Raw genomic sequence first — 25,301 nt, 5'->3', positions numbered from 1 at the left:
GTGATAACTTATACAACGGCAGCACCCCCCTCGACCCTCTCGCTCGACCAAAACTCTCGAGGACACCCAAACCCTAGAGAGAAAACGATGTTGGTCTCCTACCCCCTCCCGCCGTGCCCCTACCCGACAAATTAACTCTCTCAAGGCCACCCAAATTTATCAAGTTAAAAGAGCGTTGTCGTCGAGGCCACCCCAAACCCTTGAAGTGTTGTGTCGAGGCGACCCCAAACCCTAGAGAAGCAGCGTCGAGGCCACTAACATGATTCCTTATTGTGATTAGCTAGCTAGTTCTACATTGCCACTAATATATATATATATATATATATATATATATATATATATCCATCTGTACCATGTTTGAATAATAATTGACATGTTGTAAATATTTGCAGAAACTATGGAGCACTCCCGAGACGAAGAAACATAAGCGATGTTGGGGGACATAATCGCACAAGGAAGTGATGAAGTTGCGTCATTTCTCAACGAGACCGATGGTCAGGAAGGACTGGGTGAAGAAGAGGGCTATGTTCATGATGGCTTCGACCCATTAATGCCGGTACAAGAAGAGGACTATGTTCATGATGGCTCCGGTGACACAATGGAGGTACAAGAAGGAGACCGTGCTGACTGCTCCGGTGACCGAACCGAGGCCGGCCAGGTATATATATATATATTAGTTAAGTCTGTGCTGACTAGTTAATTGATGCATCCATTGTTTTGGTATATGTACACATATTAATTACTCTTGTCTCTCTTCCTTATAATTTCTAGCCCTCCGGATCGAGCACAACTTCGGTAAGGAGACGAGGCCCGAAGAAAAAGTTGAGCTCGGATGAAAAGTTTGAGATCATAGAAATCACGCCCGACGGCGAACCGATTGAACCCATCCGGACAAGGAAGGCATTTTCTGCTCAGTGCGGGGTTCTTGTTAGGGACAAGATCCCGATCAGCATCCAGCAATGGTATAAGCCTAAGGAGGAAGACCCTGAGGTGTCTTATGTCAATGATATGCAGAAAGAAGATCTTTGGACTGAGTTGAAGGCAAATTTCACCCTACCGCCAGAGGAGGATCCGGAGAAGCCAGTTAAAGAGCAATTAATCAAGTCTTGTGCTCTTAAGAAGATGGCAACCCTAATGAGGAGGTGGAGGAAAGAGCTGAACCAGTTTGTCGAGAAAAAAAAGACACCAGAATTCATCGGCAAATATGAGAAGATCAAAGATCACTGGCCCGCATTTGTGGCCCACAAGACATCAGAAAAGAGTAAGAAGATGTCAGCGACAAACAAGCAAAATGCTGTGAAGAAGAAGCTTCACCATCGCACGGGGTCAGGTGGCTACCTCAAAGCCCGGCCTAAGTGGTCCAAGGCTGAGAATGATCTGCTTGAAAAAGGGATCGAACCAGAGACAATGTACTGGCCAGACCGTTGCCGGACTTGGTTCTTCGGGGCTGGCGGAACCTTGGACCCTGTAATAGGGAAGTGCCAGTGAACGGACGAGCAACTGCAAATACCAGTCAAGAACCTTCGACACTATATCGATGCAGCGCAGCGAGGGACGTTCCTTCCAAACAGGGAGAAGGACGAGCTCACAATGGCCCTTGGGAATCCTGAGCACCCTGGACGGACACGAGGCACGCCAGGCTCCATTCCGTGGAAGGTTGGTTTTCCGGACGCAGGGGGTTACAAAACCCACGAGAGGAGGAAGAAACTGGAGCAGGACCAACTGCAGGCGCTGCACGAAAGGGTAATGGGGCTAGAGGAACGAGAAGCAGCAGATCGCAGCAAACGACCTGCCGAAGCTTCCCCCGAAGCTACCCCGCCATCTCAGCGGAGAAGCAGCGTGGCTTCCACCGAGCTGCTTTAGCCGGAGCATGTCTTGACGGCTCCTGCCAGCTATCCCGTGGATGGTATCACGGAGTCTCAAAATTGCTACATTATGGCGCGATGGATGAATTTGAAGGTCAAGGCGGCTGTTGGCCAAGTTTATCCTAGTGGACCCGGCACAACTTATCACTGCCAGCCGATTCCAGAAGGATATGCTAAGGTGATGGTGGATGAAATAACGGAGGGATTTGAGGACCTCGTGCTTGACCACCCTACCGGTGAAGGGGAGACTAGGCTGGGTTCTGCTCTGAAGACTCCATGCCTATGGCGGAAGGAGCTCATCAACCTTCCGAACTGGACGCCTCCGCCTCCTCCTCCTCCTCCGGCGAGTCAGGGCACTCCGCCTCCTCCACCGCCTCCTCCTCCTCCGGCGAGTCAGGGCACTCCGCCTCCTCCTCCGGCGAGTGACGATCAGGGCACGCGTGGCGGCACTCCGCCTCCTTCTCCGACGCGTGGCGGCACTCTGCCTCCTTCTCCGGCGCGTGGCGGCACTCCGCCTCCTTCTCCGCCTGCGCCGGCGCTCCCGAGCAGCCATCAGCCTCCTCCTTCTCCGCCTCGCCAGCAAGGGCGGAAGAGACCCGCCGCCGCCCCGGCTGCTCCGGCGTGTCGTAGTCCTTCTCCTCCGCCTCGTAAGCAAGCATGAAAGAAGACAGACGCCGCAGCCGCTCCGTCTGCTCCGGCGTCTAGCAGCACAAGAAGAGGAGAGAGGCAATACAGATACAGTCCACCTCTAAAGCCTCTACAGAAGTTACCGTACGAGAGGACCGAGGAGGAAAACAATACGATCGTGCAGACCCACGTGAAGGAGTTCTTTGAAGGGGTGAAAGCAAAGAGACATCCACCTCCGGAGGAGAAGGTAGATCCGGTGAAAGCGAAGCGCACTCTCGATGCCCTGAGGAAACCGGCAAAGTCTCCGCCGAGAACCAACTATGAGCGCATTACTGAACAGACATATCTCCAAGCGGAGCGGTCGGGAAGTACTGTCAGACATCAAAGAGCAAAAGAACGAGCAGCTGCGAAAAAATTGACCAGCTCGGCGAACAAGCAAACCAATCGTGCCCCCCGCTCAATGTGTCTAGCGGCAACATCGTGGCCGGTTATGGCAATCTACAAGATTACCTGCCTGACGATGCACTTCCTGATTACACGATGGTGGAAGAACACAGATACGAGTACGGGAAGCCTCTCGTCAAAGATGAAAAATCTCTAACAACAATGATGCGAAGGTTCCATACTTGGTACATGAAAACCTGCAGAGAGTCTGGGGGGACGAATACTTTGTATCTGCACATTAAAGAGGAGCACAACCTCGTTGGAAATGATCTGTTGCCTGTTCCATTTGAGGAGTTCTTCGCGTTCTTCAATCAAAAGGCCCTCGATAAATTAACGGTCTTTTGCTACTGCCTGTAAGTACTATTTCTGTCATTAAGTCTCTATATATAGCTCGGCTCTTTCATTGCATGTATTTATAATTAATTATCCTCAATATATTATGCAGATTGAAGATCGTCGAGTGCAAAAAAAATGAAATCTATGATATTGGGTTCATTAACACAAATACCATAGATGTATTTCTGGTTGAAAAGGACGTCAAAGAGGCCGAGGACAACTTGCTACAATCGTTGATCAAAAATCAAAACAAAGATACCATACTCTTTCCTTACAACGGCAAGTGAGTGTTACTGATCGTTTGCATATTCGGTTTCCCTTATTACTCGAGCGAGGTTATAGTAATGTAATTGATGAGTTATGCATGCGTGCGCAGGTACCACTATATTCTTCTAGAGATTAAGCTTGAGCGTGGACTAGTAACCATCTTAGACTCAAGACGGAAAGATCCCGGCACCTATGCGGTCATGACTGAAATGCTCAGCAAGTAAGTTCAATCGATCATTATCGCACCATATCGGCAACTTTTTGTTCATTTCCTGATATCTCAAGTAATAATAATTATTTTCTTTGTCTTGCAGGGTTTGGAAACAGTTCACCGCAGAAGCTCCGGGACTGCCGAAGGAGCTGCGATATACATACCCGAAAGTAAGTACTACTGGCTAGCTAGTTGTGCGCATCTCCCATTGATTCTATAGCTATACTTTCATCAATGCCATTTATAATGCTTCATTATCAGTTTGATTGATCTCTATTTCTCGTAAAGTGCTTGTGGCAGGAACAAGGGAATGATTTCTGGGGATACTACGTGTGCGAGTTCATCCACACCGCGACTTTGAAAAACAAGCGGGGCTACTCTCAAAGACAATATGAAGTGCGTAAGCAATTAATAATATTCACAATTTCATTTTATTACACCATTATTTCTGTTGAGTTTCATTCATATATATATATGTATTAATTAACCCCCTTCTTCAAATTAGACGTGGCAGATGCGGAATGAACTCCTAGAACCAGATCGCATGAAAACAATTCAAGAGGAATTGGCGGGATTCTTTCTTGACCACGTCATCAATAAAGCCGGAGAATAACATGTGGAAGTTAGTTTCAAATGCTAGGGGACTGTAATTGAGAGATATTGTACATGTATGTAGCCAGTAGCGTCGGACGTACATGATACGAAAACTTGTTGTTCGACCAATCTCTCGGAGAAGGAGAGGTCGATCGATCATTTCTCTCGGTATGCATGACGAACTTCTGTACTCGATGGTTCCCTTCATTTTCTTACTAGCTAGCGTGTCGAGGGCTATATGTATATAGTACGTAGCGTCGACCAAGCATGGACATAAGAGAGGACACTTCTCTCTATTAATTAGCTAGCTAACACAATATATGAAACACCTAAATTAACCTCCAAAACCCCCAACCCCCCCCCCCCCCCTTTAAAAAAACAAAAACCGCAACCACTGGAATGCTGACGCGTGGATTTCTTTTGGTCCCGGTTGGTGCCACCAACCGGGACCAAAGGCCCCCTGCCTGGGCTCGGCGCACCGGCCATGTGGAGGACCATCTGTCCCGGTTCGTGTTAGAACCGGGACTAAAGGGGGGAGGTATTAGTAACGACCCATTAGTCCCGGTTCATGAACCGGGACTAAATGCCCTTACGAACCGGGACTAATAGGTGTTTTTCTACTAGTGCAAGTAGCTCTTCACTTGCTATGGAATAGAAAACCAGCCACTAGGAAACTGAAAGAAATAAAGCAAACGGATGTTGGAGAAAGATCTGTTTATATTCATACATATTATATGATTATTTATCCACATTTGTATGAATATTTTTCAACAGTCTATGTACTTTTCCTAAAATGATACATATATTTTATAAATAATTTTTTTATTTTTAAATATAAACACTTTACATGCGTGATGAAAATTTTATTTCACATTTATGAACATAAAGATGTACATCTGTGCAAAAACAAAATTGAAATCGATGAAAACTTAGGAAAAGATACATGAACCAATAAATATTAACATTTTTTAATTCACGATGACCATTTTATTTCACATGTTTGAACTTATATATGTATGTTATGTAAAAAAAGGCATGTTATATCTTTGAACCTTTTTATATTACTGTGTTTTAGGCGATCGACATAATAACACCGATTATGATGATTTTGGCCCAAAAAGGCACTCTAGCAAAGTCTGTCTCTTGTTAGGAGTTTGCCATAGTTTATGGAGCGGCCTCCATATCAGGCATCCCAGTTGCCAGATATGGTGTCTCAAGGCTGCCTTTGGATGGCAGTGATGTGTAGATTGGATGTGGTGTCAAGATAACATCAGGTGGTCCCCCACCTCACATGCGATGAGAGGGAAATTGGGGAGAAAAGGATATCCCCTTGACAAGAGGGTCCCAGATTATGGTGGCAACAAATATGGATACTCTGTGTTTGCATGTTGCCTCAAGAGCTCAAATGGACTGCACTCCATAACAATTATGAAGGTTGCTCTTTTGGTGACTCTGCTAGAGTTGCTCTTTCAAGGTCGATGATGACAAAGATGATCCCTATCATTTCTCATCCGGCAATGGGCTGGATCCTAACAAAGTTTCTCCCAAGTAGCCAAGGTCATGGTCGTTGGGCGCCACCTGATTCCCAATGCTTTTTCCAGTGTGTTTGGTGGAGTGGTGTGGCACCCATATGGTGACATGATGGGGATACCAAGTTACCAAATATTCATGTCATGCCCCATGGAAATTGTAAGTCGTTGTGGTCACCAAAGGACAAAAATAAAGATGCATATGTGCACTCTATATGGGATATCGACCTAGCATTCTTATCGTGAGTGTGATGGTACATGATTATTAAGTCCATCACTGACATAATTTCTTAAAGCTTTGTCACCAGGAAAATCAGCACCGATGACTTAGGTGAAAAACATTTTTTTATTGGAATAGGCAACCACACAACCTCCCCTGGCACGAAAATGATGAGGGGGTAATTCCATTTGATGTTTACCAGAGCAATGGCATCATGACTCGTTGATTGCATAAGCATCTTGCAGACCTTAGGAAGATCGGAAACATTGCTCATGACAACATTGAGCTCTTGGAGTGTCCAATTATTTGTGGCACCCCGCATACGCATATGTCTTCAGCTAGGGGTGGACCTTAGACAGTGGATATCCTCTTGGATTTTGGACCAAGGCGTAGTCAATGACGACAACATAGTTGATGCTTGATCAAGCTTCTAGATATGGTCTCTAAAGGAAGAAATAAAGCTTTGGATCACGCTAGCTGTTGGGGTGTTGAGAACTACAAAAACTACTGTGTTGTATGAGTCATAATCGAAGAGAGAGGACCGTCCACCGACCTTGCTGTTGCCATCACCATGCTTACTGGTGCTCTCATTTACGATGCTTTGTTTGCATTTCTTGGGAGGATGAAGATGATTCGAACGAAAACCAGTAAGATTCTACTTTGTATATTTATAATTTCGTACCTTGTACAAACATGATTGCATGCAAAGGGTTGGTTCCATTTTTCTTATGCTGTAATGACTAATGACTCAGCTGTGCCATGAATCTGGAATGCTCAGCTGGACTACATTAGAACATGCAGCTAGCTTGGTCAAGTGATCAACTCTCGATTATAGCTTAATTAATTTGTTATATATAATGTTATCACATGCAAGTTGGCGAAGTGGAGTGTCTCTCGGGTCGAGGTAATTAGGTAGTTCCCCACGTACTATAGTGCTCCATGCACTTGGTAGTTCCGCACGTACTGCAAGTTTGTAATGTTCCATGCATTTGGTCGTTCGGCACGTGCTGTAATGATCCATGCACTTGCAAATTCACCACTACTCTATGTATTCACCGCACCCACCAAAATGGCCGCTCCACCCTTGTAAAAAATGTTATCGTTTGACTAGCGTTCTATTTCTTCTTTATGAAAATGAGGGAAAGACCAGAGAACTTGAAAAAAATATTAATAACAAATACAAGAAATACCAGAGAACATGCGTTCTAGGCAAAGTTCTCCGAGTCCATATTCGTTCTATTTATCGGTTGATGCACTCAGCCATATATTAAGCAAAGTTTAAACATCAGATACAAGAAGAAAAAAATACATGCTAGCCAGCGCAACTACAAGAGAATATGATTACATGACGTTCTCATGCTAAATAAATCATATTAATTGGCAGATATCCAAAACGGTTGAACATTGCCTGAGCTACCGTCTTCCATTGGTTGTACACAGAAGGTCGTGGACTCCTCCGTCTCTACATGCTATAGGAAGAACCACACATGGATCCAACTATGCTTTGAGTTTTATTAGTGACTTGTGGGAGGTCCATTACGTTTTCGAGGACATGGAGAAATTCAGTTGATATATATTGTATGAATTGCAATAAGACTTGATGTTTTACTATATGTTGTGCCATAATTCTCTAGTGGTGGTGTGCAAGCATCGATTATGTGCCACTTTACCATCATTGGGAATTGAGGAGAGCATTGTTGTTATAATGAATTTATTAGGGAACGCCAAAGTGATAGAATACCGAGCCCCATGTCTAGGATTTATAGTTAAGTGTTACATAGGGACCCGAAACATAAAGCTCTCGTTAGTCGTGTCTTCATTATTTTAGTAGATAGTCGGGTTGGCTGATGGGAGGATAATCATAAGAACATGTGACGAATTGGTTTTGCAGCATGTTAGCTTATGCTCTATCCACATGCCAACGATTAAACAATCAAACACATGAGATCTAGGCGGCTATCCCACAACCCTTGAGAATGATCTAGTCTTTATAAGAACCTTGGCTACTTCTGCATTCAACTAACTTTATTGTTATTTCATTACTTGCAACCATGAAATCAATCAAATACATGAGTATCACTTAGTCAGCTTTTGCACTATCCTAGCTATATCGGCAAACCAATTTATGATACTACTCGTTGGGTTTGACACTCTTACTTATCGAAAAGATCTACAAATTATCTCCTATGCTTGTTTGTATCAGCTCCCCAGCTAGGTGCCTTCCCAAAATCGTGTGCCCTGGCCAATACCAACCAATAAGAAATCTCTACCAGAGAATCCTCCTTGACTCTCATTGATCATTTTCTATAACGGTAAATATTTTTGGCTTTATCATTAGTTGGGAAAGGGTATTATATATAGTTAAGGTACTTATTGCCAAGGAATTCTTCCCATACACCTTTGCCATTTAAAAATTTGAATAGCCATTTGCCGAGCATGCACATATTATTTATTTCAAGATCATCGTACAATGGCCCCTTGATCCTTTGCCGTGCAGATTCCACTTTGCTAATTGATATTTTTGGTTATGCTAAACACTTTGGAAGAAAAAGATGGACATGTATTAATTTAATATTTTCCTTACCCCTTTAGGTATTTTAGAGGAGGACAACATAAACATCGGCAGGCTAGTGATAAGGATATTAGTAAAGATAAGACACCCTCGTAAGAAGTGAGTTGGAGTGAGGCAGTTTCACAACCAAGTTGAATATACAGACTCTCAAACTTCTTTGGCCTTACGAAAGTAAATGAGCTCTCGATTGCTGGAATTGATCTAAAGGACAAAGAGTTGCTCGACGAGGCATGAAGTTAGTTTCATATTAAATGCCTTGGCCATGTCAGGTTCCATGAAAATTAATGTATGGTCCGGTACTAAAATATGGACACCCCATCACTCACCAGGTCTGGTATCAAGCGACCTACATGGCCATCCTTTTTATCCCTTGCAGTGAGGACGTGTAGCATATTGGCCACCACATTGAAGCCGATTGGCGACTCGGGATCCTTTGGCACAAACGCTTCGTAGTTTGGAAATAATGATCGATGAAGAGTAGCATGTGTTGATAAGCAACGTAATAAATGCACTATTTGGCACAACTCCAACTCCAATATCCATGCATCATTTGGAGTTTTTAGGATAAAACTAAGTGGATAAACATACACCTTAGTTAAAAATAACAACAAAATACCCAAGTGGATGCCTTTACTATATATAGCTCTAGCTCCAGAAGTCCGTAGTGGCTAGAAATGAAATTAGCTGAAAACATTCTAGGAGCTAGAGTTGTAAGTACAGTAGATGCTTGCACACGGAAGTTTTCTCTATTGTTGGCATTGTTTATTTTCTGATTTATTTGAAAAATATTTCTAGGGTGGACCACCTTCTAAATCGCCCTTGGAAATCGATTTCCGGGAGAAGTTTGTAAGGTTGATCATCCGGTGGACATCAATTTCTTTGGCGATTTCTAAGGGCGGCTGCGGACCTATCTCTACAAATTCGTGGTTTTTGGCAACCCTTGGTTAGATCCCGCTAAAAAAGGACCTCTCGAAATAATTAAAAATACCCATAGCTGGAAATAAACTTTACTGCCTCTCCTTCATCCCATATTATATGTGCACAATCCATATACTAATGCATATATAGCCAGTGAATTAATCTAGCTCGACTTAACTTGTGCATCTGTTGAGACTTTTGTTAGCCTATTCCCATTCCATGCTCCCATGGTGTCATACTCCTGCAGTATGGATGTATCCAAGTATGCGCTATGAAAGCGTGGAGACCTGACAGAACGAGGGGTTCGGGTAGCTACCGCATGCATGTTACCGCCGCCTGTCACTGTCCTACTGAGTGCTCACAGCATTCGAAGCTCTTGCACCATGTGAAGCTTTAACGGCCTCAACTAAAATATACGGTAGCAGGGCCAGGCCGACGTAGACGTCGATCGTCTGCACTCTCGTCCGGCCCTATAAAACGCCGGGACGCTCGGCCTCCGCTCGATCGCACAGCAGCCGAGTCTAGCAGAACCCACACCAACAGTATTGCAGGTAGCTCAATGGCGGCGACGCGAGCGTGCTTGCTCGCGCTCGTGGTGGCTCTTACGTTTGTCTTCATGGAGGGCCGGATGACGGCAGCGCCGTCGTCTGCCGGGAGTTTGGTGCAGCGGCGGCGGGAGGTGCGAAGCCTCCTCAGGCGGCTCAATAAGCCTCCTGTCGCAAGCATTCAGGTACATATGTAGTGGTGCCGCGTCGTTCACGTTCAGTCTGATTGTACTACGATGCAAGTCTTGCTTCTCGGGTGTTGTACGCGCTCAGCACACATGCATGATTCACCATGCATCTTTAACTAGCTTGCATTTATTTGGTCCTTGTTTATTTGCATGTTTATCATTAGCTTGCGTGTTCTTAATTATTCGTCGTCGCTCAGTCTCGCAAGCCATGCACATGGATGCAAAAGAAACGGGAACATTGTACGTAGTACGTGCATGCAAAAGTGGTCCATGCAGGTACGGATACCAGTTGCCCACCCTGCACTCTAAAGGTGGCCAAGTTATTAATTCTTCTGCAATTATACAATATAAGCGTACTAAAAGGAAGATTCAAAATGCTGAACACTCTCGCTTCCATGCAGCATAGATTCCTTTGTGGTTCATAAGCTAGCGGCCACTCCCAATCAAGTTTTCTTTTTCTCTCGGCCAGTCTTTTTCGGTAATCATACGGTGTTACAGGTCCTCTGTTTTTTTGTGCGAGAAAAACTTCCAATCTACTTCCTCCATTCCAAAATAGCTGACTCAGCTTTGTACATCAGTACAAAGTTGGGTCATCTATTTTGGAACGGAGAGAGTATTCTTCTTCAATCAAGGTAGTACAAGGAACACTAGAAATAAAAAAATTTACATCCAGATCCGTATACCATCTAGTGACGATTTCAATCATGGTAATCATTTTTTGCTCTCGCTGTCAATGGGGCGCACGAAGCAAAACAAGGTAAAATGAGCAGTGGAGCACGGCTGCATAAGCAAGTTCCATGCTAACCTTAGTACCACAGCACACGTTTAGTTACATATAGGGTGCAAATATATTTCTTCCATCCCTTAATTCACATTTGGTCTGATTTTTTTGGTCGGTAAAATATCAAGATTTCCAGCATTTAAGGGAGACGTGGAGCCGATGCTATGGGCATTAGCTAGATGGGTAGATAGGAGGAGTTAATCGTGTAGTTGGGCCTTGGCATGGAGTTGGTGTACATGTAATTTGTAACATCCAATGTGGAGGGATTTCTTTTCCCCACTCAATCTTTAATATATAGTACTAACACTCGTGCGTATTCGAGAAAACAAAAAGGTAGCCGGTTCTACTGTGGCCCAGTGGTAAAAACTGAGAATGAGAGAGAGCCTTTAATAGCTTTGCATGACCAATATAAAAATGCAAGAACATTATGAGGACATGGTCTTTACTTCAACACATATTTTGTTTTTTGTCCTAACATGGATTTAATTTTGGTTTATCTTGTTTCAGCACTAGCACATCATGTTTCCTCATTTAATTACTTGCCATGTCAAAATTTATCCTACGTGGATGTCCATTATTCAATGCCTAAGACATAACCAATGGTCTATTATGTAATACACATGCAGATAGTCATGTACCCTAATGTTAACAAGGAGATGGACCCCAACTTTTGTTATTAAATCCAGAAAGATAATCTATTCATATGTAGATCGGATCATATCAATATGTTGGTCCAAGGAAGTTTTGACTTTTGGAAACTCATAGATAGAGTATGTAAATGATCCACTGGAAAAAAGGTAGCCTTGCTTGGATTTTTAGAGACTAACAAACGTACCCAAATGCTAAAAACTACACATGCGCTTTTCACATTCATCACACATGGTAGACATCACCTCTCTCTGCATGGTATGAGGACCAAATAAGAAGACACACAGACAAATTAGATGATTCATTTCCACGGAAACCTTCTGCTAAAATTTTAAAATGCATTGCTTCAAAATTGAGTGTCCAAATCAAAATCCGCTTTCACCATTGTGTTCCTCATGATGAGGTCTTTGAAACTAGATCTCGATGGGCGCATTATGACAATTTTTTTAAACAACTTGCCACAACAAAAACCTTATGGTACAAACATGCATTTCTAACCTCGATTCATAAGCTAAGATTTGTTTCCTTACAATTTTGGATGTTTACCAGCATGAGATCTTCAAAAGTAGATTTCGTACGGATATATTCTCGTGAATACATTTAGAAATCAACTTACGGCAATGAACTACATAGTAGGTTCATGGTTAAAATATACATTTTTATGAATTGCGTGTGCTAAAATAAAACTTCATAGTTAAAAATTATATATATATTTTTTTACAATTTTAAGAGTTTGCCCCTATTTATTTCAAATGCAAATTAGGGTGACGAAAGAAACTTGTAACAAAAACATATATTTTTTGTATATTACGTCCCTTTAAAGAAATTAGTCTATGCCCTAGGAATCTACAGAAAAACCAACTTTAGTGATATGGAAGAAACTATTTTTCACAAACATGATTTTCTTTGCCGAATAATGTTAACAAATGATTGACTTATCGTTCAAGTAGAAAATTGGTATGAGCTAGAAACCATATTTGCACCACAAAGTTTCTTTCGGTGAATGAGAGTTGCTTTTAAAAGCTATTTGTCAGAGTATGCCCATGCGGGGTGAGTTTGAAAGATCTCGTTGTAAAACACAACAGAGAAAATGGATTTTTATTTGGAGGTTTGATTTAGGACTAATGCATCTTTTAATATTCAACACTAATTTGCATGTTAATAAAGTCATCTACTTGTTGGTTGGTGGCATTTTTGTCCTATTTTGATATGTAGTATGGTATGAGACGCTCCTGAATTGGGAAAGTGCATGAGCGCTCATGAGTAGTGTCCAGAGTTGTAATCCTATTTTTACTAACACGTGGCTTTATTCTAAGAGATGGAATCATATTCATTGACCAAAATTAAAGGGACAATACCAATAGAAATTGCATGCAGTCCAAAAACAAATCTATTCTACATTACACATCTCCAAGAGTAGCATGTAGGAAAGATCTAACATTTTCTAGTTTCCTCGCAATATTATCTATTTTTCCTACATTGTTACGATCACTAATTCCTAGAAATTTATAGAGCTCGGATGATGATGTCATAGACTGTGTGCACATCTCCAAACAGCCTGCATTTGACCATCCTCTCCTCAAGAACCATAATATTCAGGTGACACTTAGCACATCATTTCCCTTTTCATATCACTATCAATTGTAGAAAGTTGTAGTGCCCCCTAATATCCCACACACATGTATCATGATATCATTCAATTGTCACCTTTCAGATGCGGCCTTCTTACAACCCAAGAGGCATGCATCATGACTCCAACATCACAGCCCGTGCAATCACCCAAATATGGCATCAAAATGGCACATGCCCTGAGAACACCATACCAATCCGAAGGACCAAGGAGGAGGATGTCCTGAGGGCCAACTCTATTAGGAGGTTTGGCAAGAAGATGCCTAGGAGCATCCCACACCTCAATCCAACCAATGACACTGACACACCCAATGTATTGAGGGGCCACCAGGTAAAAAACACCATCTCAATAATCAAATTCATATGATTAATAATATTCTTCTTACATTGTTACTATTGTTATTTTAAAAATTGCTTATTTGACTTTGTTTTCTATCCCATTGATAAGCATGCCGTCGCCTCTGCACAATATGATAAGTGCTATGGAACCAAAAGCACCTTCAATTTGTGGAAACCATGGATTGCTAGGGGCAACGACTTTAGCTTAACCCAATTTTGGATCACTGGGGGTTCCTACAATGACAACAACCTCAATACCATTGAAGCGGGATGGCAGGTGAGACCTCAAAGGGAAATATTGTACCCACCTTAATAAAATATCTATTAAACTCTACCTTTTAGCTTCCGTGCATGATATATGTGGGTTTGAAAGGGCCAGAGTGTAAGAATGAGCTAGACTAGATTCTCCATTAATACAATATGTTCTCTTTCTTAAGCTATTCTAGCAGCATTGTTTTTAATACGTAAGGGCATGTGTTGACAACTTAAAGTGTATATAAATTTTGTATTTGTACATGCCCCATTTTATCAATAGATATTATTAAAGACACCCTGCATTAAATTTAATAATAAAAAGGATATTAAAACGCAACTAAATCAATTTGAATCTCGAGTAATCACAATTCATGAGTTGTTAATCCTGAGGAAACCTACCATGAATAAGAACAAGTTTCAAACTTCTTCATGTCTTTAAAAATTGCATCTCTTAACACAGGCCATCAAATTGTAGCTCACTAAAGAGAAATTTTGCCTAAAGAAGGGCACACAAATTATTGATCTTGGGGAGACATAACACAAAAAGAAACAAATTCTTCATCCAGTTCATGGATTCAATATTAGTACATCCCTCATATAGTCCATGGAATTGCAACTCATAGGAGTTGAACCTTGACCTTTAGGAGACGACAACTTGAAATGCCAAACTATATCATTTCTCATTTAACAAACAATAATACTCAGTGCATTATTCCTCACAAGGCATATTTTCTTCATTATGAAAAGGTTTTGACAAATATTTATCACATTAATATGTCAATTATGTTAACAAAAAATATTATCATAACTAAATACTTATGAATCCGACTCTTAAATATGATTCATGTAATAAATTAATTACTGGCCAAAGCCTTGTCAAGACAAAGTAAATAAGCCTTGCAATTTCAATAGAGGTGGTATGAAATATGAAAGATCCTCAAAAATCAATCAAAGAGAAATTGACTATAAGTAATCTTCTTGGAGAAGAATATTGATAGGGAATAGATGATTACAAAATTGAATACTACCATAAACATAGAAAATAAACATAGATGTAATACCCATCAATAATGTATCCTATACTCATATGGTGGGTTCAAAATTGTCAACTTACTCCTAATAATGATATATATGCTTTGAGTCCACCATGTTAATTTTCACGAAATGCACTAGAAAAATAGATAAGTTCTAGAATTCCTACTAATAAGTTCAAAACATAATACTATTTGTAGAGACACTTGCCATGGGATCATACTTGGTGCCAAACTACCCATGTGTGTTAGTATGAAATAATAACCTACAGTAGGCTAATAAATTTAAATATAAGTGACCCACCATTTCCTTTATGAACATGATATTAAATCGCCCTCTAAATAGGCATCGAAATTATCCACATCTTGTATTTAATGTAAAGTAACCCCTAAATAGTCATCTCAGTTAACTACCTTTGCTTTTATTACAAAGAATCTGAAATAAACTAGAAATTTACATCTACATTACCCACATCTACCATTACAAAAAATAATCTTCAATCCCAGGAAGTAGAACAAAGACGATCCACGTCTTTTCCTGGCTGGAGAGGAATCAAGGTCCATCTCATTAAGGCCGAACATTTAGTCTCATTCCCGATAACAATAGGGAACATCTTGTCTTGTTTGGTTTTTCTTTCAAGGATTTTGTCTTTCTTGCAATTCCGCGAACTTTGAATGCATCATTTCTCCCATTTCTCGGAACTTATCATGGAATCTAGGCCCACTAGGACTCTGCGGGATTTCTGGTAAATCAAGCTCTCTTAGGGGTGGAAGCCAGCCCCTACTACTCGATGTTATAACTAGATTTGTCTTCCTCATCTGCATCTAATTACCCGTCTTGAACATTATGTAAAATATTCTAATCCTCTAAATAAACATCTAAATACTCATGATTTGTCCTTATTATTATCGAATACTTCAAAATAACACCATAAAGAATAATCTAAATTACCAATCCTTGCCATTATGAAGAGAAAGTTAGCTATATGTACATAGTGTTCCAAATTCAAACTTTGTATACATGCATTAGGTTTCTCACTAGTGGTGGAGCAAAGATGGAGTGAGGATCAGGCTGGGCCTCAGGTCAGGCTCGTGTGATATTGCCAAACAATTCCAAAAGTAAAACAATCATTTAAGAAATATGGTGCCTCGACCTAGGCCGCGGCCCTGGCAACCGAGGTTATGTGTCAAGATGCAAAACCAAGCATGCATGTTAGGTAGCTAGGAAATGAACATATCATTTTTTGTGTTTTGCAATCACTAAAGATATTTCCTTAATGAGTCACACAACAATGAACAATCCATGTTAAATTATTAATGTTTTATGTCAATAAAAATGTTAATTAAGTAAATTTATTATATCCAGACTAAATTGTAATAACATATTTACATTGTAAACACTCAAACTTTATTGTTCACAATATGTGACTTACCATTATTTGATAGCGTAAACACAACTTATCATGCAATGTGTGTTGGCTAAAATGTTAGTTTATACCACTATACTAATCTACAATGGAGTTCAAGACATAATATATTTTCTTAACATTTTGTTTTCAACTTAACACATGGACGAATAAAGTTACTATATATTAAACTAGGAATCCAAAATTTGGATTGATGAAATCATGATGGATGGCTACAACAAAAGTTTACATAACTCAAGCTAAGTTCTTAAAGTAACACTCAACTGAACAAGCAAGAAACATCACATTCCATCAGCCATCACATGTGCAGAAGGGATAAGATGCAGCTACTGGTGGAACATAAACAAGACTTTGGATAAATGATGGAAAAGCAGGATTCCACGAGCATTTCTCATATTGGTGCATTTACTAGCAAGGTGTCACATTATATTTGCATGATCTCAATTGAAGGAAGGGATAAACAAGTTATCTTTGAAGACTTATATTATCTTGTTTTTTCTGTTTGTTGTTGCGGAAGGACAACAACAAAATCTCTCTCCATCTCTCTCTCTCTGAGTGTGTGTGTGTGTGTGTGTCTATCTATCTCTTCCACCTATTAAAAAAATCACATGTCGTCATGCTTAGACATAGCTTTTATACAAGTCCTATGCATTTTTTAATGGTCTAGTTAGTTGTGCAATATCTTTCATTCTGGCTAATGGCCCTGTGGTCTCTACAAAAATTTCAGGTTTATCCAAATCTATATAGAGATAGCAATACGAGACTCTTCATCTACTGGACTGTAAGATAAACACCATATTCGATTTTATTTTGGTTAACACTAATATTGAGATATTCTCTCCTAAGGTTGGGAATACCAAAATACTAATTTTCTATTGTATGTAATATTGTAGCGCGATGCGTATCAAACAACAGGATGTTACAACCTACTGTGCTCAGGCTTCATCCAAACAAGTAATCAGATCACAATTGGCGGCAGTATCTCCCCAATGTCCACCTATGGTGGCACACAATATGACATCGATATTTTAGTTTGGAAGGTAAAAACACAATAAGCTTTGACATCATAAATATTTAGTTATGTGCACATACCAATTCAATTAATATGGTCAAGTTGCTAGGGGAAAGTGAAAATTCACTTATACTTTAACATTACCTCTCATGTGCAGGCTCCCTCATACCCAAACGTTCAAATAGGAGTCTACTACAATTATTTTTATTTTATTACATCCACTAGGATTTAAACTTGAGACCTCTCACTTTGAGTTGCATGCACTGACTAGTTCAAGTATAACCCAAAATTACGTCAAGATCACGTCATCTTTGTGTGGTTGGGATGGATTCTTGCACGCATCGTCAAGATCACGTCACGTTCTTGTAGATGAAAAATTACGTAGAAGGTTAGTCTTTCTCTTTCCGGTTTGATTGGTCGACTCGATATTGTTAGAACTCAAGTACGGAACATATTGTTACCATGCAAGTCTTTTACATCGCAAACCGATTACTCAATACATCTATAATCCATGTCATATTTGATCTCAGTACAAAAAACACTCATCCTTGTCATCTCAACCTAGCCCATTAATGTTCCCTTTTTTGCCTTGATTTTGGCACTTAAGGGATTTAAAATATATGCCCGCTCATAATTAATCATGTGTGTTACATTCTCTAGTAAGCTAATTTTGGCTTGCAGGACCGAGCGGGGGGCAATTGGTGGCTGCAAGTGGGAGGTGATTATGTGGGGTATTGGCCATCATCCATCTTCTCCAACTTGGCAGATAGTGCCTCTACCATCATGTGGGGCGGTGAGGTATTTTCACCCGATGCCGGCCAAACTTCCACACATATGGGTAGTGGACACTTCCCGAATGAAGGGTTCGGTAAGGCGAGTCACATCAAGAACATTCAAGTGGTAGATTCGTCCAACTGTCTCAATCCCCCAAGCGATTTGGGCTTGATAACCGAGCAGAACAACTGTTATAATGTGCAAAGTGACACCTATGGCGACTGGGGCACTTACATCTACTATGGTGGCCCTGGCAATAGCCATAACTGCCCATGATGGGTTCCAGTTTAGTAATATAATGCTTAATGCATTACTTGTGGCCCAATATGCAATGCTAGGGTCAGTACTAATGAAAAAATACGTGCTTTCAATTATGTTGTAATGCTCACTTGTTGTGTGTATGACCGCATTCATAAGAGGCGTCATCAAGCATTATAAGCTCACAACATATGTATTCATATTTCACCGCATGATTGGAAATATATGGAATAAGCAGTTTTTATCATTTCCTGTTACATTTATATAGGCACTGCAGCTAAATATTCTATATTCATAATACTGTTTGTAAGGATTAGCATATTTACATCCATGAGTAGAGACACGAGCAACAAGATTTTTGCAGCTCAAAATAATTGTTTTCGGCAAATAAAGAAATATAATTGTATTTATCACTAGAGTTTAAAGATACATTAAAAAATAATATTGACCAATAAAATTTCTCTCTCTCAATGCAACTAATTTTTCCAAACGTGAACTTGCTTGTCTACAATTAAGCATTTTTTCTTCTCCATGGACTAAGTTTCTGATAAACAAGAAATTATATTTTATCATTCTAAATGGAGTAATGCGATCTTGAGGAAGCTTTCTACTCTTAACAGATAGTGCCCTCTCATTTGCGAGACCTACTAGTCTAGTTTTTTCCTAAAAAACTAGTGAGTTATATGAAGACAATATATATTCTAGTTCGTTACTATAAACTTCCATGTGGGAACTTCTAGATTTCTAATTTGGACCACTAAAACAATAATTCTAGCGTTGTACTTGCAACCGCTTGAATTTTGGAAATGTTTATACTTGAAAACCATGTATTTTAGATTCACAAGTCTATAATACTAACTTCGCAATGTTTGAATGATTAGTATTGTCGATGCAAGGAAAAAGGGCCATCCGGGGTATGCAATGGTCACATAGAGAGAAGATCCTTGCTTATTGATGCCCTCTAAGATCTGGTTTCGGGGGGCTAGCTATTTAGATATAGAAGATATTAGATTATTGTGTATAGTTCTTGATCATTAACAAAAAGGAATGAAATTTAATTTGAGCAATAGCAGACGCTATTATGGTAGTGCTATTGCAGACACAATAGTGGACAGTTTCTCCCCTATTTGAAATAATTAGCGGACACAGTACTAGTAGCACTATTATTTTCCTTTTAAGTGATTCATCATATAGTATTTATGCTTGGTAGTAGATTAAATTTATAACATGACTTCATTATTTTGTCAGACAAAATTTGGAACTTTCCTTCAGAGATGGTAAACTACTACGGATTTGAACGGTGTGGTGCATATTAATCATTTACAGCGTGACTGTTTTTATCTAAATTAGAAAATTGCTAAAACTGATTACAAATTTTGTTTGACGTCAATGAATATCAACCGGGGTGTTGATGGAGAGGTATGACGAGGAGCTTGTGAAGGCCGATGAGATGGAGAAGAAGGCAGAAGATAAGGGGGAATACAACATTGGCAAAGGAGAAGGTTGTAGGAGTGTTGACCGGCAATGGGTGATTGTAGATGACATTCACCAAATTATTCAAAGAACGAAAGCTCCCAAAGTGATGAAATAAAGAAGATCACAACGAGATATGGAGGATGTGGTGATATTAGTTATTTTTCTCTTGAAAAATGATATGGTGATAGTAGTTGTGCTATGCATATTAGTTGCTTCAACAACTATATTCTTGAAGTGGTGTGCCGTAGGTAGGTGTACGATCTAAGAAGTACGAACATTCTTTTGTGAATTATAAAGGGAGGGCGGAGAGAGAAAACTAGATAAGAGAGAGGGAGTGGGAGTGCGACTCAGACTTATACTTCCTCCTTTTGGAATTACTTGATGCTCAAGCGGGTGACACCCTTTTGAGGCAGTATAGTTTGAACTAAATAGTGCACCTATAAAATAACTATTTACATGTGTATTGAGTACTTCGAACAATTGCATGAACATTAGTATGCAAAATTTTTCCTTTTTTCAAAATTACAAATATGTGTTTTGATTTTTGAAATTACATATATGTGTTCCGATTTTTCTTCTGAAACGGGATGTAGTGATAGTAGTTTTGCTATGCACATTAGTTCATATATATTCTTGGCAGACTAAGGGAGATGGAGTGCAACTCAGACTTATACTTCCTCCAACCAAATTTACTTGACGCTTAAGCGGGTGAAACCTGTTTGAGGTAGTACATTTTTAACTAAAACATGCACATATAAAATAACTATATAGACGTGTATTCATTGCTTCGAACAATTGCATAAACATGTGTATGCAAACATTTTCCTTTTTTGAAAATTACAAATGTATTTTGATTTTAGAAATTACATCTTGTGTGTTTCGATTTTTCTCCTGAAAACCATGTTGTGATAGTAGTTGTGCTATGCATATTTGTTGCTTCAAAATTATATTCTTGAAGTAGTGCGTCATAGGCCGGTGTAAGAACTAAGAACTATAGGCATTCTTTTGTGTGTGATGGCGTGGGGGGGGGGGGGGGGGGGAGGGAGCTAAGAGAGAGAGAGGGGGGAGAGGGAGTGCAACTCAAACTCCCGTTTGAGCGTCGAGTGATTTCGGATGAAGGTAGTATATTTTTAACTAAAGACTGCACATATCATAGAACTAAATACATGCATATTGACTGTTTCAAACAATTGCATGAACGTCAGTACGCAAACATTTTCCTTTTTTGCAAACTACAAATCAATGTATTATTTCTGAAGTTACACATATGTGTTTTTATTTTAGAATATAATGTATCGCCCGTTGTAACGCACGGTCAATTTCCTAGTCAGATCTAAAGTGCTCGTTGGATGTCTTTCACAAATAAAAAAATCATGATGTGTCCATATTCCTTTTTTTATTTTCCATGGTCCTACGTGTATCATTGATATGATGAACACCATAGTCTAAGCCACGTACATGCATGCTTGAAAAAAAAGCCACCTACATACCGACCAGTCAAAACTGAAGCCACTTACATACCGACTTGTCAAAACTGACCGCATAACAAAACACCAGTCTTTGCACAAAGGAACACCGGCCAAGAACTAAAATTACAAAGATGACAGAAGAAACCCCTGAGCTTGACAGCAACGCCCCTCACCTCCTCTAGCACCACCACAACAACCACCAAAAAATAAAATGATGGATCACCTTCACACCCGAGTTCGACGCGGCGCCATCATTGATATGCAGTTTTGCGGATCTTCAAGGTGGCTCACCAAAGGCCAAACCATTACCATTGAACGAATCAAACCGGGGCAACACTCCGGACATGACATCGAACTCCATATGTGGCACCTCCACATGACTAAAGCGTCAGAGGAAGAAACCATACCTACCTTTCACGTATCATAAACCTTAGCACATAATCCATCATCTTTCAGATGTCGCGGATGCTGATCAATTTGCATCCTCTACCGGAATACCTCCCAAACTGCATGTGCGCCACCGGTGGATCGAAATCCGTCGCAATGGCAGAGCCCGACCAATCAGGTCCACCACGACGACGGCATCACCACCACCATCCTTGCTCGAACAGATGAGGGAATCCGACGACCGGCACATGGAGCCGATGACCCCCCTCATCACCGACGACCGACTAAACTAATTTGACCTAAAACTATACACACGCGGGGATCCGTCGACCCACCTCATCACCGACGACCGAGGTCGTTGGAGGAGGGGAGCCGTCGGAGAAACTCCCTGGCGACGGGGGCTATCAAGATCGCCTCTTCCTTCGACAGGAAAAAAGAATTTTTTGCTTGTTTACCAGTCGAGGTTTGCACGTGTTAACAGCCTAATCCCCGGTCCAACCACATCGACGCCCCGTGTGTATTTCCAGGCGGACTCGGTTTCAATTCCGCCGTTTGCCCGATCGATATATACGCCCCTCCCCTGCCAAAGAATCGATCTACTCTAATTAACGTTGTGCTGAAATAAATCAGTCAAAATCAATGGCAGGTCTTAATACCTTGCGGCAACTGGTGGGACTCTTGCCGGAGGTTGCCGACCGCCGAGCTACTCCTGTTCCTTTCCGGAACAAGGCGCTGAACACGATCACGTCGGTCCTCGTCTTCTTGGCCGGCAGCCGGTTGCCGCTGTATGGGCTCTGGACCACCGCGTCTCCGGACCCCTTTTACTGGATCCACGTGGCCAGCACCTCCAACTGCGGCACTCTCATGGCTCAAGGGGTATACCACTTGCTGGTATCCGAGCTGGTCATCCACCCCTTGTTCGGACTGAAGATTGTCAGGGACAAGATTCCCATGGAAGAACGCATGCAGTTCATGTAAGTCGTCCCTTATTTTTCACTTCTATTTTTAGGGTTTCAACTTTCAAAGTACACCTTGACCATTGTACTTATCCTTTTGTACGTACGGATGATGAGTAGTAAAAGTATGTATTGGGACTGGTCGTTTACTCCCGACTGATTGACTCTCATGTGTAATTAATTTCAACTTTTTAACATATGCAGGGATAGGTCCCAGAAGTTACTGGGCATACTGTTAGCCATGGTGTCTGCAGTTTGCAACGTGTTTTCCGCGGGGCAACTCGGTCCGGTGAATGCGACTCTGATCGCGCTCCAGCTTTTTGCTGGAGGTGCCATTGTCATTTACCTTGATGAGGCCCTTAAAAAGGGGCACGGACTGGTATCTAGTGGCATTGCTCTCTTCACTGCCACCAACATCTGGTAATTAAGAATAACCATGCATAAAAATTCACATCTGTACACGTTCTGTTTATCCGCATACTCATACTCATAAATAAGTATTGATCCAGCTAGCTAAGTTGTGCGTTCATTATATTTCTAGCGCGTGTTTCCTGGAGAGATATGGAGGAGACAAGATCGTCATTCCTGCTGGCACGTGTGCATTCCTGGCGCTCACTGTGAGACTACAAGGCTTGCATCTCCCGTTGGCAGTGAGGACACATGGTGTTGACCCTGCGTTGCAGGCCAACTGCAGCGTGAACCTATCCTACCTCTCCTACATGCCCATCGTGTTTCAGGGTGCCATTGCTTCAAGCATGTATTTCATCTCACAGGTAGGTAGTTCTAACTAAAATCCATCCATTCTTATATTATTTCTCCGGAATGTATAATTACTAGCTATACCTTTGCAGCTGTTATACTTGCAATACGGCGAAAGTAATAATGGAGTGGTCAAGCTGCTCGGCAGTTGGAAGCGGGATAGTCGGTACCCTGGACAACTTATTCCCATCGGCGGGGTCGCACACTACGTAACCAATCCACCAGCGTGAGTACATATGCATCAACAAAATAAATACGAACCATTATTCTTTACTTGCATCTTCTACGAAATCTTGGCGTGGTACTATGTTTATTTATAGCTTGTTAACGATCGCATGATGTTAGCTAACCGTCACAAGAAATTTATTGATTCATGCACGCTGCAGCTGGGCTGACTTAGCAAGAGACCCTGTCCATGTGACACTCTATGCCGTCTTGCTGCTCATGGCATGCGCTCTTATCTCGGCAACATGGTTTGGTATTCGTGTATATTCGAGAAAATATGTGGCCAGGTTGCTCGGGGTACGTCTTCCTGCATATATGTGTATCAACTTCTGATTGTCAAGAACCTAGCTAACTGCTTGTTTTGGCTACGTGCACGCAGAGGCAAATACCTGTGACGCCTGCTCAGCCCGGCTCCATTCCCATGACCCGATGGAAGCGTCATGTTGCCATGATAGCACTTCTCGTCGGGCTTTGCGTCGGTGCGCTGACTCTCATGGCAGGTTTCATATGTGTGCCTGGTTCCGGAACTGGAATTATGCTCGTCGTCACGGTCGTGTGTTCCTACTTTGAAAGGAGAGCTGGAGATCAGGCTGCTGATGTATTCTGCCTCTAAGGGGACTAGCTACTCGATCGGTTTAAGGACTTCCATCCCTAAAATACCCGTTTATTTGGGTGTCAAACAACTAGTAATATTCTCACCAAAGGGATGTAATATATTCGTTTATTTGGAAGGTCGTTCTTCAAAAGTATGTAATAAGCTCCCGATAGACCATATATGTACTCTATCTATCCCCCTCTTCGGTAATTAACATGGCAGGCCTGGAATTTTTCCATTTTCAAACTTTTCTTCTTTTGATTTTTTTCGCACTCATGGTTTCTCTCCCTTTTCAATCAAGAAAATGCTGCCGGGCCATTATGGTCCTCCTCCTTATATAAGAGGAAATAAGCCATGCTCAGAATCAGTTCATTAGAGATGAAAAACAAGCAGAATCATTTAAAATAATACTCTTTATTATAAGAGACAAAATCAGCTCTTTATCCAGACATCTCCCAAACTTTGCGTCATACAAGTCGAAACACCATAAGACTAAGAAAAAATAAGTGAATATTTTTTGAATAGTTTTTATTGCTTATCACAATGTCACGTGGTAAAAAGAAGTGAATGTTAAATGTAAGTCGAATAACAGCCAAATAAAAAAATAGTGGAAGATGAAGCCATAGACCCCACCAACACAACTTCCCACCCAACAAATAAAGGCTATGGTGGCCTTGCTTCTCTTATGTTTAGGGTTATTGTAGTCTTTTAGAAAAATAGACTCTCTTGCCCTTTATAGAATAGGATTAAGAGCGAGACTTGCTTAGGTTGTCATTCATGGGCAAAATCATTGTGGCAGGAGTATATTTTTCAAGTATTTCGTATAAAATCAAGCTATCTTTAAAAACAATAAATATTTTTGTTAATCAAGACAAATTTAAAAAATGCACGCAGTTGGGAAAAACTAAAATCAGAAGTACCCTCGTCCCCGATAATATTTTTGGGTTCCTAACATTTTTATTTT

General features: G+C 41.0%; 2 protein-coding genes across 2 annotated transcripts; both read left to right on the top strand.

Annotated features, from left to right (window-relative positions):
* The first annotated feature begins 10,074 nt into the window (after positions 1-10,074).
* Positions 10,075-18,717, top strand: LOC125553207 (protein neprosin-like). Its single transcript, XM_087519237.1, has 7 exons — positions 10,075-10,313; positions 13,258-13,344; positions 13,460-13,705; positions 13,823-13,990; positions 17,154-17,207; positions 17,320-17,466; positions 18,120-18,717. The coding sequence occupies exons 1-7, from the start codon at positions 10,143-10,145 to the stop codon at positions 18,486-18,488; spliced, it is 1,242 nt and encodes a 413-aa protein (XP_087375363.1). The 5' UTR covers positions 10,075-10,142; the 3' UTR covers positions 18,489-18,717.
* Positions 18,718-22,441: 3,724 nt separating this feature from the next.
* LOC147977278 (uncharacterized) lies at positions 22,442-24,355 on the top strand. Its single transcript, XM_087519946.1, has 6 exons — positions 22,442-22,776; positions 22,963-23,178; positions 23,300-23,531; positions 23,610-23,743; positions 23,904-24,039; positions 24,122-24,355. Exons 1-6 carry the CDS (start codon positions 22,442-22,444, stop codon positions 24,353-24,355), a joined length of 1,287 nt encoding a protein of 428 aa, XP_087376072.1.
* Positions 24,356-25,301: the final 946 nt, after the last annotated feature.

The sequence above is a fragment of the Triticum urartu genome, chromosome 4A, assembly GCF_056163025.1.
Source record: "Triticum urartu cultivar PI428250 chromosome 4A, HENAU_Tu73, whole genome shotgun sequence".
Classification (NCBI taxonomy): Eukaryota; Viridiplantae; Streptophyta; class Magnoliopsida; order Poales; family Poaceae; genus Triticum; species Triticum urartu.
The sequence above is the reverse complement of the archived record's forward strand: the minus strand, read 5'-3'. Positions and strand labels throughout refer to the sequence as shown.

Bases quoted from the DNA above. Each gene is read 5' to 3' on its own strand.
- LOC125553207 (XM_087519237.1), top strand. From the start codon at position 10,143: ATGGCGGCGACGCGAGCGTGCTTGCTCGCGCTCGTGGTGGCTCTTACG. The intron at 13,345-13,459 runs GTGACACTTAGC...GTCACCTTTCAG, and splicing joins TCAAGAACCATAATATTCAG to ATGCGGCCTTCTTACAACCC. The intron at 17,208-17,319 runs GTAAGATAAACA...GTAATATTGTAG, and splicing joins GACTCTTCATCTACTGGACT to CGCGATGCGTATCAAACAAC.
- LOC147977278 (XM_087519946.1), top strand. From the start codon at position 22,442: ATGGCAGGTCTTAATACCTTGCGGCAACTGGTGGGACTCTTGCCGGAG. The intron at 22,777-22,962 runs GTAAGTCGTCCC...TAACATATGCAG, and splicing joins GAAGAACGCATGCAGTTCAT to GGATAGGTCCCAGAAGTTAC. The intron at 23,179-23,299 runs GTAATTAAGAAT...TTATATTTCTAG, and splicing joins TTCACTGCCACCAACATCTG to CGCGTGTTTCCTGGAGAGAT.